General features: G+C 38.9%; 1 protein-coding gene across 1 annotated transcript in view; it reads right to left on the bottom strand.

The window, feature by feature from the left end:
- DNAH3 (dynein axonemal heavy chain 3) overlaps positions 1-14,243 on the bottom strand; it is a 286,172-nt gene that overhangs the window by 53,232 nt on the left and 218,697 nt on the right. Inside the window, 9 exon segments of the mRNA XM_090277784.1 lie at positions 1,076-1,292; positions 3,459-3,624; positions 4,832-5,498; positions 6,411-6,554; positions 6,773-6,929; positions 7,020-7,143; positions 9,259-9,438; positions 11,288-11,582; positions 13,917-14,020. Coding sequence (XP_090133910.1) covers positions 1,076-1,292; positions 3,459-3,624; positions 4,832-5,498; positions 6,411-6,554; positions 6,773-6,929; positions 7,020-7,143; positions 9,259-9,438; positions 11,288-11,582; positions 13,917-14,020 — 2,054 coding nt within the window.

Genomic DNA, 14,243 nt, shown 5'->3' with positions numbered 1-14,243 from the left:
TGACCCCACTGCTCATGGCAAGCCCATCTGAGAGAAGCACAGTATACTGGCCTAGTTATGAATACAGGCTCTGGAATCATGCAGATCTGACTTTCAATTCTGACCTGACCACTTGTGACATTTACTCACTAGGCTGTGTGATTGTGGGCAAGTCACCTAGCCTCTCTGTGACTTGATTTCTCTGAGTGAAACTTTTTCATACACAGTGCTAGGTATGTGGTAGGGCTCAAGATATATTAACTGGCACCTTCATTCTGTCTCTCTAAAAGCAAAGGACCCTGAATTGGACCTAGAACCCCCAGGAACAGAGCAATGAAGGACATCCCTTATGTTCTCTCCTGTCCCTGTGCTGTAGTATTGGTGCATTTGCTATACTCAGCAACAGGTCAACCTACTATAAACCATTGAATTGTCTCAGATCTTTATTGATTCTGAAAATTCCTGTCTTAATGTGGCTGTCATTTTAGATGCTTGTCAAGTGGCTCCCAGTACAAATTAATTACTAATTTACATGCCAGGCACTTTGTACTTGTTTTAGCTCTTTTAATCTTCACCATAAGCCTACAAAATAAAGACAGCTATCACCTTTTTAACAGAAGAGGAAATAGGCCCCAAGAAGTTCAAAATTCTATAGCTGGTAAGTTGTAGACCTGGAAGTTGAGTCAAGGACAATCTGACTCCACAAAGCCTAGCTCTTTATCACTGCCTTATCCAGCTCAGTTACCCTGTATCCAGGACCAGGGCAAAGGTGAGGCAAGTGAGGCACTCACCTTGAGCACAAAATTTAAGGGGGCACCAAGAAAACTAGTACTCAAGATAAATTATACTTATTGCAATATTTTAAGTCAAAATTAATGCAAAAAAAAATCCATGATGAACAAAATATCAAAATCTTGAATAAAGACAATCCCATAGGGCTGGGTTTAGGCTTAGGCAAGTGAGGTGAGTTATGCAAATGCAAGGTCAGATGCTGACTTTATCTGGTGCCCTTTTGAATGCTGCACCTGAACAAGCAGCTCACTGCATCCCCTAGTCTCGAACATCTTTGTACCTAAACTGCTTTGGCAGTTCTCACCTGTGAAGCTGCAAAGTTGAGTTTCTGTAGGCCTGTCAGGTAGCGGTTCCTCATCATATCAACCTCTTGCCTCTTGCTATTCAAGAGTGTCTTGAAGGTTAGGATCATTTCAAGATAGGAGGTAGGGGTGACGTAATTATGTCTGCGAAGCGTGTTGTAATAATCGAATGATAGCTCCTTCACGCTCTCCTGGAAATATTTGCACATAGAGACAATCCTGCCAAGGGCACAAGGATGGTTAGGCAGGCCCAGCGACATCTAGCACAACTTTGGTTATAGACATGAGGGTGTAAGAATGTACACTTAGTGTGGCCTGCTGGAATCTCAAGTTCTCCAAAGCAGATCAACAGAGCCCCAAGGATTGGGGAGGTATACAAGGTCTGTTCAGAGGTATCCAGCCATGTAATATAAAATATAGAGATATTTATAAAAGACAATACAAGATACAAAAAACATTGTACATGGGACAATGATGCCTCAGTCCCCTTTAAAGTTGGTACCTTGGAAACTTAGTTTTCCCAGTCGCCATCAGCTGTCATGTCATATTTTCCTGAATCTCATCAACAGTTTGAAATCTCTTCCCTCTCAAAGGTGATTTTAGTTTTGGGAAAAGCCAGGAATTGCAGGGCACCAAATCTGGGCTGTAAGGGGGCTGAGTCACCTGGATGATTTGATGTTCTGCAAAAAGAACTGCAGATGTGGTGCATGAGCAGGTGCATTGTCGTGATGAAGCTGCCAACCACTAGTTGCCCATAGCCGTGGTCTTCCAAATTATCTGAATAGTTTCCATGGAGGAATGTTCAAGCTTAATGCAACACTTGATATAAATCTGTTGCTCTACTCACTCAGTCATTTTGAATGCCACGTCTACACAGTAAACATGCTCACTCAATAGCATTCACTGCCCCCTTCTGACTATACAGTGAAGCTGTCATTGTTATGCATGCACATTCCAGTTCACTCTTCTTGGCTACCAGGTTACACTGATGTTATGCAAAGCATTCTTGTTATATTAACAATGGCTGGACTTTTATCTGGATAGACCTCATATATTCTTACAAATATGATCTTCGATCAAGTAATTTCTATCTCTGTTCACTTTGGTGAATTCCCAGTGCTAAGCAGGAGTTCTTACCCTTTGGCAATCTGATGAAGGCTCTGGACTTTACAGAATCATGTTTTAAATATGTAAAGTAAAATAAGATTACAAATGAAAACAATTATATAAAAATAGGGTTTTCAAAATATTTTAAAAACTAAATTTGTTTTATAGTCACATATATGCTTTTTTATCAATGCATTAAATTGGGGTCACCCCAAACTTTTTCTGGAAAGGACCAGAGAGTAAATATGTCTGGTTCTCTGGGCCACATGGTCTCTGTAGCAACTACTCAGCTCTGCCATTGTAATGTGAAAAAAGGGACATGGTTCCTATAAAAATTTATTTACAAAACATAGTGGGTTAAGCACCAGCCTGAGAGCCAAGTGTCGCTGGTTCGATTCCCAGTCAGGGCACATGACTAGGTTGCACGTCAGGTCCCCAGTTGGGGGCGTGAGTGAGAGGCAACTACACAGTAATGTTTCTCTCCCTCTCTTTCTCCTTTCTCTTCTCTCTAAAAATAAATAAATAAATAAATAAACAAACAAACATATGTAAATAAATTATTTAAAATTTTTTTATTTACAAAAAATAGGCTGTAAATGACTCATTTTATGAATCATAGTTTGCTGACTGCTGCATTAAATAAAATTGGGCAGCAGGTCTAAAATCTACCACACTTTGAAGGAAATTATACATTGCGATATGTGTAATGACTAAATGAGTTATGAAAAAAAACATTGGTATCAAAGTCATCAGAGGATTTTTTTTAATTAATTTTTTTGGGGGTGTGGGGGTGGCACAGAGAGAAAGAGAGACAGAGAGACATAAATGTGAGAGAGAAACATCAACTGGCCTCCTGTATGTGCCTTGACCATGGATTAAACCCATGACCTTTTGGTGCACAGGACGACACCCCAACCAACCGAGCCACCCAGCAAGGGCCTCTGTACCCTCACAAGAATCCATTTTCTTTCCATTGGCTGTGGCAGTGATAGTGCCCTGTGGAGAATGATAGCTCTAAGACTATTGAAATAACTATATTATTATATTCAGGTTCTCATAGTTGTGATAACAGTATATCTCCACAAAAATTCTGAACAAAAGAATTCTATTCTTTTTCAGAAAAAGTGTTTTATTTATTAAATATATAACTGTGATTTAAAAGTATAAGGTTTTTTAATATCCAAATTGAGAAATACTAAAACAACAAGAATACAGCTAATACGTGAATTTTCAATTTGGAATATATGGTTGGGGTACTGAAATGCAGGTAACACTTACTCTCTTCTAAAATTGTCATCAAGTTCCACATCTTCCAGAAATTTGTTAGCCACCAACTCCAGGGCATCTGTGGGCCAGGACTGGAACCAATCAATTGTACAGCAATTGATGAGTGAAGGGAACATCCTCAGGCGATTCCGAAAGGTATCCCCAATTGGACTCATAGCTAATGAGAAACATAGCTTGTTAGTTCCCTTCCTCCAAGGAGGCCCAAGGCAGCAGGCAAGTATTACTAAGGATTCAGGTGGAATGGGATGGTCATGTTTCTTGTTGGTACTCCAGGACTATAACTGGGAGTAGTCATGATGAGTGTCTGGGAAGCAGGTGGAGTTTTAGGATATTTTCATGAAGTTCTATGATGAGAATTCAATGATTGGTCTCCCATAGCCATTATTGTCCCTTTCAGGTCATCTGGGTCACTATGACAGAGTGGTATGAGCCCTTTGATCCATTTGATCTATTTGTGCTCACTCAGACATAAGGGAACCATAGATGCCTCATACATAGCTATTTATAGAAATATTGGGGGGCATCAGCTTGTTTCTGACCCCTCCAACCACAAATTTTGGGGTCTATACCCCAAATGTCATTCATTTCTTATTTAGACTCAATGTGGTAGAGAAAGTGTGGTGCACGGGCAGATGTGTGAGAAGCTCTGTGCAGCTAAAGAAGAGAGAAGGGAAAACCTTAGTCTGAGATTAGAGTGGATAGGATATGAGGACAGTCTGGCAAGTGACCTTTTAAAAACATAAGTTAGGAGTTTGGGTCTTCATCATAATAGAAAGCAATTTAAGTGTTTTAATTTGTGTGCATGTGTGTATGTATGTGTTTGTAAACCTACAATGATCATATTTGCAATACACGAGGAAAAGCCCATCTTGGCTCAGTGGAACAGAAAGGTCTGGAATGGACAAGAGTGGGCATAGAAAAAATAATTAGAGGTAAGGCATGGTGATGTAATAATGGCTTAGCCAATGTGAAGTTGGGGGAGAGGGAGATAAGTGGGTGAATATGAGAGAGAGAAAAGGAGGCAAATATTCACAGGACATGGTACTAAGAGAGAGAAGTGTTAAACACAACCCCTAGGTTTCTGGATAGACTGGAAATGCCATTCATAAGGAGATCTCCAGATGTTTTTCTGTGAGGCCACCCAGGTAATGTAGTAAAAGAAAGGAGAGGGTTCAGAGGAGAATTCAGAAAATTAGTAGCTCAGAAAAGTGAAAGTTTCCATAGAAATTGTAGGCACTTATCCCTTGGTAAGTACCTTGGCTGGATCAATCCTTAGACCATTGTAAGAAGATTGGGCTTAGGGCACTCAGGAAACCCTGAAACACCCAGAGGAAAAGGGGAAATTGAGTTTGCTTTTTTCTTACCAAGGACAATGTGAAGGTTCTTTTTCACTCTCTCAATAAAGAAGTTATACATAGAAAGAGGTGTGACTTCGATCTTCTTGTCTGCAGTTCTGGCTGCTATTTGCATCTTCTCCACAAGGTCAGCTTTCTCATCAGCAGAGAAGATGTTGGGTACATCGCCTGTGTTCAGAAGCATGTTGATATCCTCAACAAATGACTCATCCTTGATCTGGTTATCAGCAAAAAGAAATACAGTACTCTTGGTGGCCACACCAACCTGCAGCATGATCTTCTTCAGGTCTTCCCGCCAGTCATTGCTTGAATAGTTCTTAGTGATCTCAATCTGGTACAGCTCATATGCATTCATGAATGTGGACAGTTTGCTGGCACTCTGCCGCCCACTGCCCCCAATGCCCACCAGGAGCAAGTGGCCTTTGTCCTGCTTCAGGACCCTGCAGATCCTGGAGATGTGCTCAATGGCGAACCTGAACATGACCAAGGACATGGGGGCTTTGCTGATGTTGTTGAACTCTTCTAGGTAGTACTCCATGACCACCGTGAGCTGTTTTAGGTCAGTGATCTCATCATAGATCTTTTGGTCACTTTCTGGTTTGAAGTAATCACCAAAAAAGAGGCTATGGATATTATCATCAGTGATCTTTCCAGTGGGTGATAGGTGGATGAGGACCTGTGAGAAAGGTAAGGCTCAGTCAGGCATCAGCCATGGCTCAACCAGGATGGCAGTGGGAGGTGTAAAGGAAGGAAACACAAGGTGAGCTTGTTTCCTCTGAGCACATCCTTCAAAGTCATGGTTCAGTAACAGTTTAAAAGACAAAGCAAACCATGATATGTGGATCTGATGGTTGTAAAGACTATGATGAAAGGACATTTAAGAAAAGAATGTAAAACTGAGCATCATTCTGCTCACTAAGTAGTTAAAACATAGGTAGTCAGACTGTAAGATTCCCCAGAGTAGGTGGTCAAAGGATGGCACTATTTTTTAAGGTAGTTCCTCCATTACCAAATAGAGGTCCCTATTCTGTGCCTAGAGTAGGAATGTTTAGATGCTTCCTTTTCCTGGTATTATAACTCGGTAGTGCTTTTGCACTTGGTCTCTGGCTGCAATGTGAAACACTTTTGCAGTTTTTCTATGGAGAAATCAAAGCTTCTTAAAAATAGAAGTAGAATACCATAATTCTTAAAAAAACTTTTTTAAAGTCAAATGAGAAAAAGAAAATATTTATGAATGAAAAGCCATGACAATCTTTCACTTGGGCTTTTTCAGGGCCTCGGTCAAGGCATAAAAATTAATGATCCATTTCTCAACTCACAAATTAATTTGACCCTGAAAATGTATAAACAATAACATCACATAGTAAATCATTTTGAATGGTTCAAAATTTATAAGTTACCATGAAGGTGAAGCAAAATTGGACCTAGTATATCACCAAATCAAATGACTTATTGACTTAATACTGTTATTTGAGATTCAGAGAGAAGAGTTAAGTCTCCACCAGGAAGTGAACCTGAACTTTAAGACTAACATGGTCAAACATTTGGGACTATTTCTGAGGCCAAATGATCGTGGAGTCTTGCTGACCTTCTCCATGGTTTGCTTGAAGCAATTAGAGGTGGTTTCCTTTGTCATGTTGAAAAAGACCAGTCTGTCCTCATCATCAATCAGACGGTCATAGAAGACCCGATAAACCTCATGGATCCAAAGACGGATAAGTTTTTCTACATCCTGAAAATACAGAGTTGATTATTTGAATGAGTAAAATAGTGTGCTTGAGATGCTAATTCTCAAATACTTTTTAAATCCTGTGGTTCATGTGAGAATGTAACAAGGTAATGCTTATGTTTAGCACAATGTCTAGTATAGAGTCAATGCTTAATGAAAGTTAGCTATTACTGTTAGGATAGTGCTGAATGATCTTGGTAACAGAAATGATGGTGGCTGACCTGTAGGTGGGTGTGAGGGCAGAGCAGGATCCCTTGGATCACCCGTGAGAAGTCCCGCAGGTTAAAGACATAATGTGACTTGGAGGGAGTTGGCAAGAAATTCTCTACTGCAGCTTTATAAATTGTCATAGTAGCCTGTACCAGCATCTTTCCATACCTTGGGAAGAAGAAGAAGGTAGACAAGTCAAAGAAGGGCCAGCACTGAGGACCCCAGATCAATACCCTGAAAGACACAGGACCCTCTTACCTTAAGAACATCACGTCAAACCCTTTCCTAAAATGCCAGTCAGCAATTGAACTAAAAATCTTTGTTAAAATGTCATCCTCAAAGGCGTTGATAAAAATGATATTTAGGTGGCGAGTGAATCGTCCTGGAAAACATGCACACACACTCACTTTTACTTCCTGGGACTAATGAGTCTGGGACATGGGAATTAGTTTTCTCTCTGTCTTAATGTCCTAGAGCTGTGCTGTCCAATATGGCAGCCTCTAGCCACATGTGACTACTTACATTTAAATTAATTAATAATAAATAGCATTAAAAATTGATTTTCCGAGCCTCACTAGTCACATTTCAAGTGCTCAAGAGTATCATGTGGCAAGTTGGTACTGTACTACACAGTGTAGACATAGAGCATTCCTGTGATTGTAGAAGTTCTGGTGACAGTGTTAGTGTAGTGCTCAAGCTTTTTTTTTTTTTTTTTTTTTAAATAAAGACAATATGTGATTATTGTAAAATTGTCAAACAATTCAGAAGTATTTATATAGAAAATGAACATTGCCTTTCACTTACCTCCTACATACCAAATCCATTCTTCCCCACAAATTAACTACTATTAATATGGTATCCTTACATATCTACATCTATATCTATTTAATGTTAGATAGCAATATATTGGGTTGGTGAAAATGTTTGTTTAGTTTTTTTCCATAAAATAAACACATTTTCCATTTTCACCAATAATTTTATTGATTTGATCTTTTGAGTAGGTTGGCTATCTCCTATGTGGTATAATGTTGATTGTTCTCAATTAATGCCTCAATTTGATTGCTATCAACTTCAACTGGTCTACCTAACTGTGGAGCAACATCCAGTGAGAAATCTCCAGCATCAAACTTTGCAAACCACTTTTGACACATTCGATCATCACAGCACCTTCTCCATACAGTGCACAAATATATTTTTTTGCATTTCAGTTGTGTTTTTACCTTTCTTGAAATAATAAAGCATAAAATGCTGAGAATGTTGCATATTTTCTTCCATCTTGAATATTAAAGTGGCTACACAAAAATTTACCAATTTTGGTAATTAAAAAAAATGTATGCTGATGTGACAGTTGCCACAATACAATCTCACAAAATTATTTCAAATGTAGTTAAAGACAACTAAGTGCTACTAGAGCCATCTTATGGAAAAAAACAAATGAAATTTTGGCCAATCCCTATTTATATCTATATATCAGCTTTATTAAGATATAATTCATAATCATTTAGATAATTTGAAGTCCATTTTCTAGTAGATTCCTGAGAAAGGGGTTATGGAAAAAGGTCTCTGAGTTCTTGCATGTTGACAATAGTTTTACTTTTATACTTAATGTTTAGCTTTGCTGACTATAAAATTCTTGACTCTTTTTTTTTCTTTGAGTATCTTAAATATTATTCTTTCTTATGGAATAAAGCATTGCACTTGAAACGTCTTAAGATAATCTAATTTATTTCTCTTATAAATCATGTGCTCTTTTTTGCTGAAATGCCCAAAAGATTTTTTCTTTTTCTTTATCATTTAGTAATTTTACTGTTGTATGTCTTGATAGTGATAATTTTTGCTTCTGTATTCTTAGATACATCGTGTACCAAATAAGATCACCCTGCTCATTTTCCTTCTTTACAGATGAAAAAGCTAGATGCAAGGTCACAAAATCTTAAGTTTGAAAATGGTACTAAGATTCTTATGCAAGGATATGTTTGATGCATTTCCAAATAAAAATACAGATCCTGGATGGATCAAGTTGTACCTGAAGCAAAATATACTCTTGAACTATTAGATGATGAGATGACATGGGAAGGGTACCTTGTTAATTTTCTTCTTCTTATTCTTATTATTAGTATTATTACTATTATTATTATTATTATTATTCCTAGGCCATTTTGGTTTAGTTGTTCTCTCTTAGGCAATATGAAAAATTATAACAAACACAACAGGTGAATACCTGATCTAGCCTCCCTCCTGGAACACATGCCAGCCACCAGAACTCTCCTTTTCATCTGAGACTCTCTGTCTCTTTTCTCATCCTAATTCCACAACTTCCAACATTGAAGTCTTCCAATGCTGCTCCCTGGAGCTAGCCCAAACCACTCTGGCTACAGCCCAAACATACTTTTCTCCACCCTCTATCAGGATAGAGTGCCTGCGCTAATCCTCTACCTATTAAGGTGGTCCAGCTCTGCCTGAGGGCTGAAGAGGAATGAACATCTCTTTCACATACCAGTAATGTCATTCCTTCCTCCCCCGGGGGGTCCCATGGCTGTCACAAGCAGCACATCCACGATGTTTAGCTTGGTTGTGTCCTTCTTGTCAAACCAATAACCATGGTCAATCCATTGTCTCAGGAGCTCAATGGGAGGCTGGGCCCCATACACCTCTTTGGCTGGCATGTTGAGGTCATCTGGGAAAGAAGCCAGGGCCACATATGGTAACTTTATAGGATCCTCTGCTCTCACAGGAAGCAAAGGATGACTATTCCCTCCATGGGAGATTCCATGTCCAGTAGTCCCACACTCAATTCAGGTAGGGCTCAGCCAGTGGCTGTTCTGACCCTACTGGAAGAGGTTTTCCTGGGTTCTGCCCATTGTGACTTTAAGGATACATGGATTTAATTTTCTCCCATTCCCTCAAAATATATTGACTATCTTCTGTGTACTAGATATTTTGTTAATTTATGGAGACATGTAAGGCAGACAGTCATACTTTTGGCTGACAGAGTACTTAATTCGGCCAGCAGGTAGTAGTTGAACTCCAATGTTTCGGAGCAAGGCTTTGGACTAGGACTTTTGAGGAGCAAAACTAAAATGGCAAGAATAGATTGTGATTTTCTCAGGGGCAGGAACTGACTTTCCCCAAGAGCACATTCCCCAGTCTCTGCACATAGATAGCATTCATTAAAGTGGAAGCTCTTTTAATTTTTCTCCAAAAAAAAATACGGATTAAATGCCCAATTTGTATCAGGTAACATTTTAGGAGTTCTATGCCTATTATCTCATGCAACTCAAATAATGACTTTGTAGGAAGACAGTATTACCTTTATGTTAGAGGTGAGGAATTGAGGGTCATGTGAGTCACATCACAATATGCATAGAGTTAAAAAGTGAGATTTGAAACTAGATCTGTTTGGCTGCAAAGCTTAAACTGTTTTTTAAAACTTTTTAATTGAATTTTTTGGTCTGATATACGTTAACAAAATTATATAGGTTTCAGGTACACAATTCTATAATACATCATCTGTATATTGTGTTGCATGTTCACCACCCAAAATGTGTTTAGAGTACCATTAAAATAGAAGAAAAAAACAGATTGGAAGAAATAAGAAAGGAAGAAAAATAAATGGAAAATAAAATAGAATAAAATAGGATCTTTGTCTTTAAAAGCTGATGTTAGTTGGCAAGGATATAAATTCATACAATATTCATTATCGATCCGTGAATTTGAAAGACAATGAAATAACTGAGAAGAGTGGGGCACTACTATAATTACATAAGAACTCTTGTGGAAAATGTATTTGGCACCAAGAAACCTGGGTTTGGGTCACAGTTCCAGGATTTTCCAGATGTTTGACTCTGAATAGGGAGTATTATGTTCTGGAACCTCAATGAACTGTCTAATAAAATGATAATGATGGTAATGACCTCACAAGGTTGTGAGGCTCAACTGAGAGAAGTGAGGAAGTGCTTAGTAAATAGGTAAAATCCTGGGAAACATCAATATGCTTATTTCACAAATATTTATTTAGCAACTATTGGGTTTTTTTATTTACCAATAACATATTTATCTGACACAAAATGGAATAAAAATCTTACCACAGTGTGTGTTGCTTTTGGAGATGCAAGAGGGAAAACACCACAATCACCTTCTAAAACTATATTTCACTATGAGGTAACCTTGCCAGACCAAAGGGCTCAGTTTTACCTCAGGAGACACTGGGACCCTAGCTCAGGCACAAAGGCCTGAGCCAGGTCTTACTTTGAAAATCTGGCATGTAAGTACTTGGTCAACAAATACTTAGTAATGAAAAAGGAGACAAAAGAAAAGGCAAAAATAAAGAAAGGGAGGGAAGGAAGAAAAGAGAGAGAGGAAAAGAGGAGGGGAAGGAAGGAATACTAAATTATATTAACCAGAAATATTTTATCTCTCAGAGAGAGAAAAAGGACTATAGAGTGACCCTACAGAGGGAGGTTCTGGTTTGCTTCAGTGTGGAGTGGGAGAAACTGGCTGTATTCAGATCCAGGCCAATGCCTTACCCACAAATACCACTGCCTTCTTCCCTATGGGAGGCCCAAAGAGGCCCTTCCGCCGTCGATCCAGCTTAGACATGATGATATCCTGGGTTTGATTGGCTGAGGTCCTGGCAGAAAAGTTGATAAAGTTGGGCAGGTAGGTATTATTGGGAAGGTGAAGAAGGAAGTTGTTGGTGATGACCGATTTGCCAGTGCCTGTGGGTCCCACGAATAGCACTGGAATTTCATGGTCCAGATAGGTTTTCAAGAAGAATGACTGCCGGGCTGTCTCCATTGTGGGGATGATGAGTTCTGAGACCTGTACCATAAAGACATGTAAGAGCTATGGTACTGGTCCCAGGAGGCTTCGTCTTGGCATTCACAAGACTCAGTTCAATCCTTACTATCTATACAGTTCCATCCTTTACCTTTTTAACCTTGAGTATTTAATTGTTCCAGGGACCTTGGTTCATTTCTCTGTGAAATGAGGTAATAATGGCACCTAGTTCATTGAGCTGGTTTAAGAATTAAGTGAGGTCATGCATGTAAAGATGGGCATTATTTCCCTGTTTTGTAGATGAGGAAACTGAGGCCCAGACCTCTTCTGCAACTTGCCCAGGTAACACAGCAAGTAAGTGAAAATGCAAGGATTTAAATCTCAACTTTTCTGATTCCAAAGTCTATATTTTTAACCACTCAAGTGTTATAAACACCAGTTACAGTAAGAATTGGTCTTTATCTGTTGCCCTTTGAAACCATTGCTCTGAACCATCCTGTCTACCTCCATATTCTTGGCTGAGAAGCATTTGGTGTGACCCTTAACTCCCATTCCCTGTTCTTGTTCTGATATGCTTTACCCAGCATCCAAATTCTTGGTTCTAAGACCTACCCACCTCTTTAGCCCCTTTTCCAATATGGGGATTGCAGCACTCTTCCTAGCACTCAGACCCCAATTGTACTCTAAGGGCTTGGTCTCGGGCTTCTGGAGTCCCTGTTATTTTGGGTAGAACACCTTACCTTAGCTTGCCTTCTCTGAACCCATACCCTGTTATCAGCCATTTAGCCCCATTTAGTCCCTCCATGGGGGCAGAGGAAGGGGCAGGAAGATGTATATCTCATGTTGAAGTCTTCTTATATGTCTAGGATGGAAGAAGCCAGGGAACATAGGACCACTGTGCTACACCACTCCATAGAGCACCATCACACTATGGTTTATGTACATGGTACCAGCTCATGTGTGTAATATGGTGGTTCTGTGCATACTAGTATACAAAGGTTCAGCTTCTATGGTAAGTAACTTGATAAAGGGGAAAGGTCAGACAGGGCAAGAGACTTACAGTGGAGAGGAAGGTAATTAATAGGTGTTGAGCTAAGGATGTTTTGCCTGTATTATCCTCCACAGCCTTTCCAGTAACCTTCTGAGACAGGTGTGTTGTTATTAGCTCAGTTTTACAGATGAAAAAAAAAAAACAAAATCAAAAAAACAAAAAAAAACAAAAAGCTGATGCTGGAGGATTTCTGCTAACTTGTCTAAAGCTACATAGCCAGTAAGTGACCCTGAACACAGAACCAGGTGCCAGATGCCCATTTTGCTCCCAAGACTTGGAATTTAAAGCAATTGGCTTTCATAAATGTTTATTGTCAGGGACTAGGACAATTGTTTGACAAGGGAAAAATTTCAACAGAACTAAAAACATTTTATGCATTAAACTCTTTTATTAGCATGAACCCACCAAGATTTGAAACCCCTGGAGTTCAGGTGACTAAGCTCCTTAAGGAGAATTAAAGTTTAGGATCTTACTGCTGAAGGTTCTTCATAACACTCAGTCCTCCAATATATACCTTGAACTCAGCACCAGCAGCTACGTTCTGCCTGCTATCTGATTTGGCTGTCAATAATACTACTTCCCCATCTACCGTCTACCACTTCCACCCAGGGCCTGGACAATCTTCCATCATCGAAAAAGATAAATTATATCCACAAATACTACACAGAGCCATAAAAGTGCATATCCAGAAAAATGCTCCATGAGGAAATGAGGAAGAATTGTCAGTGAATCATCTGATAACAAGAAATCCTATTAATCAGAACCTGTTTTGCTGAAAATTCTGATCAAGGAAATCTTTCCCTGGGGATTTTATTTTTTTCTCAGCCTTTCTGGCTGAGATATCTGAAAGGTGGAATAATGACCATCTGGCATTATTGATAATGATAATAGCCACTATTGACCTAGAACATTATGTATATTGTCTCCAATTCTTACACCCATCATTTAAGTATTTTTTCCTCTTATTTTCCCTTCCTTTTTATTTAATTTATTGGGGTGATATTGATTAACAAAATTATACAGGTTTCAGGTGCACAATTCTATAACATATCATCTGTACACTATAGTGTACGTTCACTGCCTCGTCTCCTTTTTTTTTCTGTTATTATGTAGTTGAGTAAACTGAGTCAGAGGGTGAAGGGTGAGTAAAACATCTGTGCCTCTCTGATTTTAAAGTCCATGCTTTTGAAGGCTCATATTTGAACCTTTTTCTAAAGAAAGTGCTTTGAAATGCTAATGCAGAACTGGTGTTAATTTTTTTTTTTTCCTTGGAGGATTTGGGTCATTTTGGAATCAAAGTTCCATGGCCAATCCCTCTCTTTTACCTTTGCATTAGTTGGGATATTTTCCTCTTCTTTGGTGATATACTCTGTCCATGTGTACCAATATCCACCACCTTGCTTAAGGAAATAAAAGTCATAGATACTTCCTGGACCCAGAGAAAGAGAACAGGCCATTAGCACAACCAGGTTTACATTTCACTGCTGAGATATTTAACTACTTCAGCTACAGCCATCTGAAGTGTATAACTCTCAGTACTGGCACAATTGTGGTAAAACTTAAATACTGTTGGTAACTACATAAACTGGAACAACATCTTCTAAAGAGTAATGACTTCATTCTTTGTATAAAAATAATAAGAATCATGTATA

This window comes from Furipterus horrens, unplaced genomic scaffold (assembly GCF_987537825.1).
Source record: "Furipterus horrens unplaced genomic scaffold, mFurHor1.1.pri manual_scaffold_5, whole genome shotgun sequence".
Lineage (NCBI taxonomy): Eukaryota > Metazoa > Chordata > Mammalia > Chiroptera > Furipteridae > Furipterus > Furipterus horrens.
This window is presented reverse-complemented; position numbering and strand designations above follow the sequence as displayed.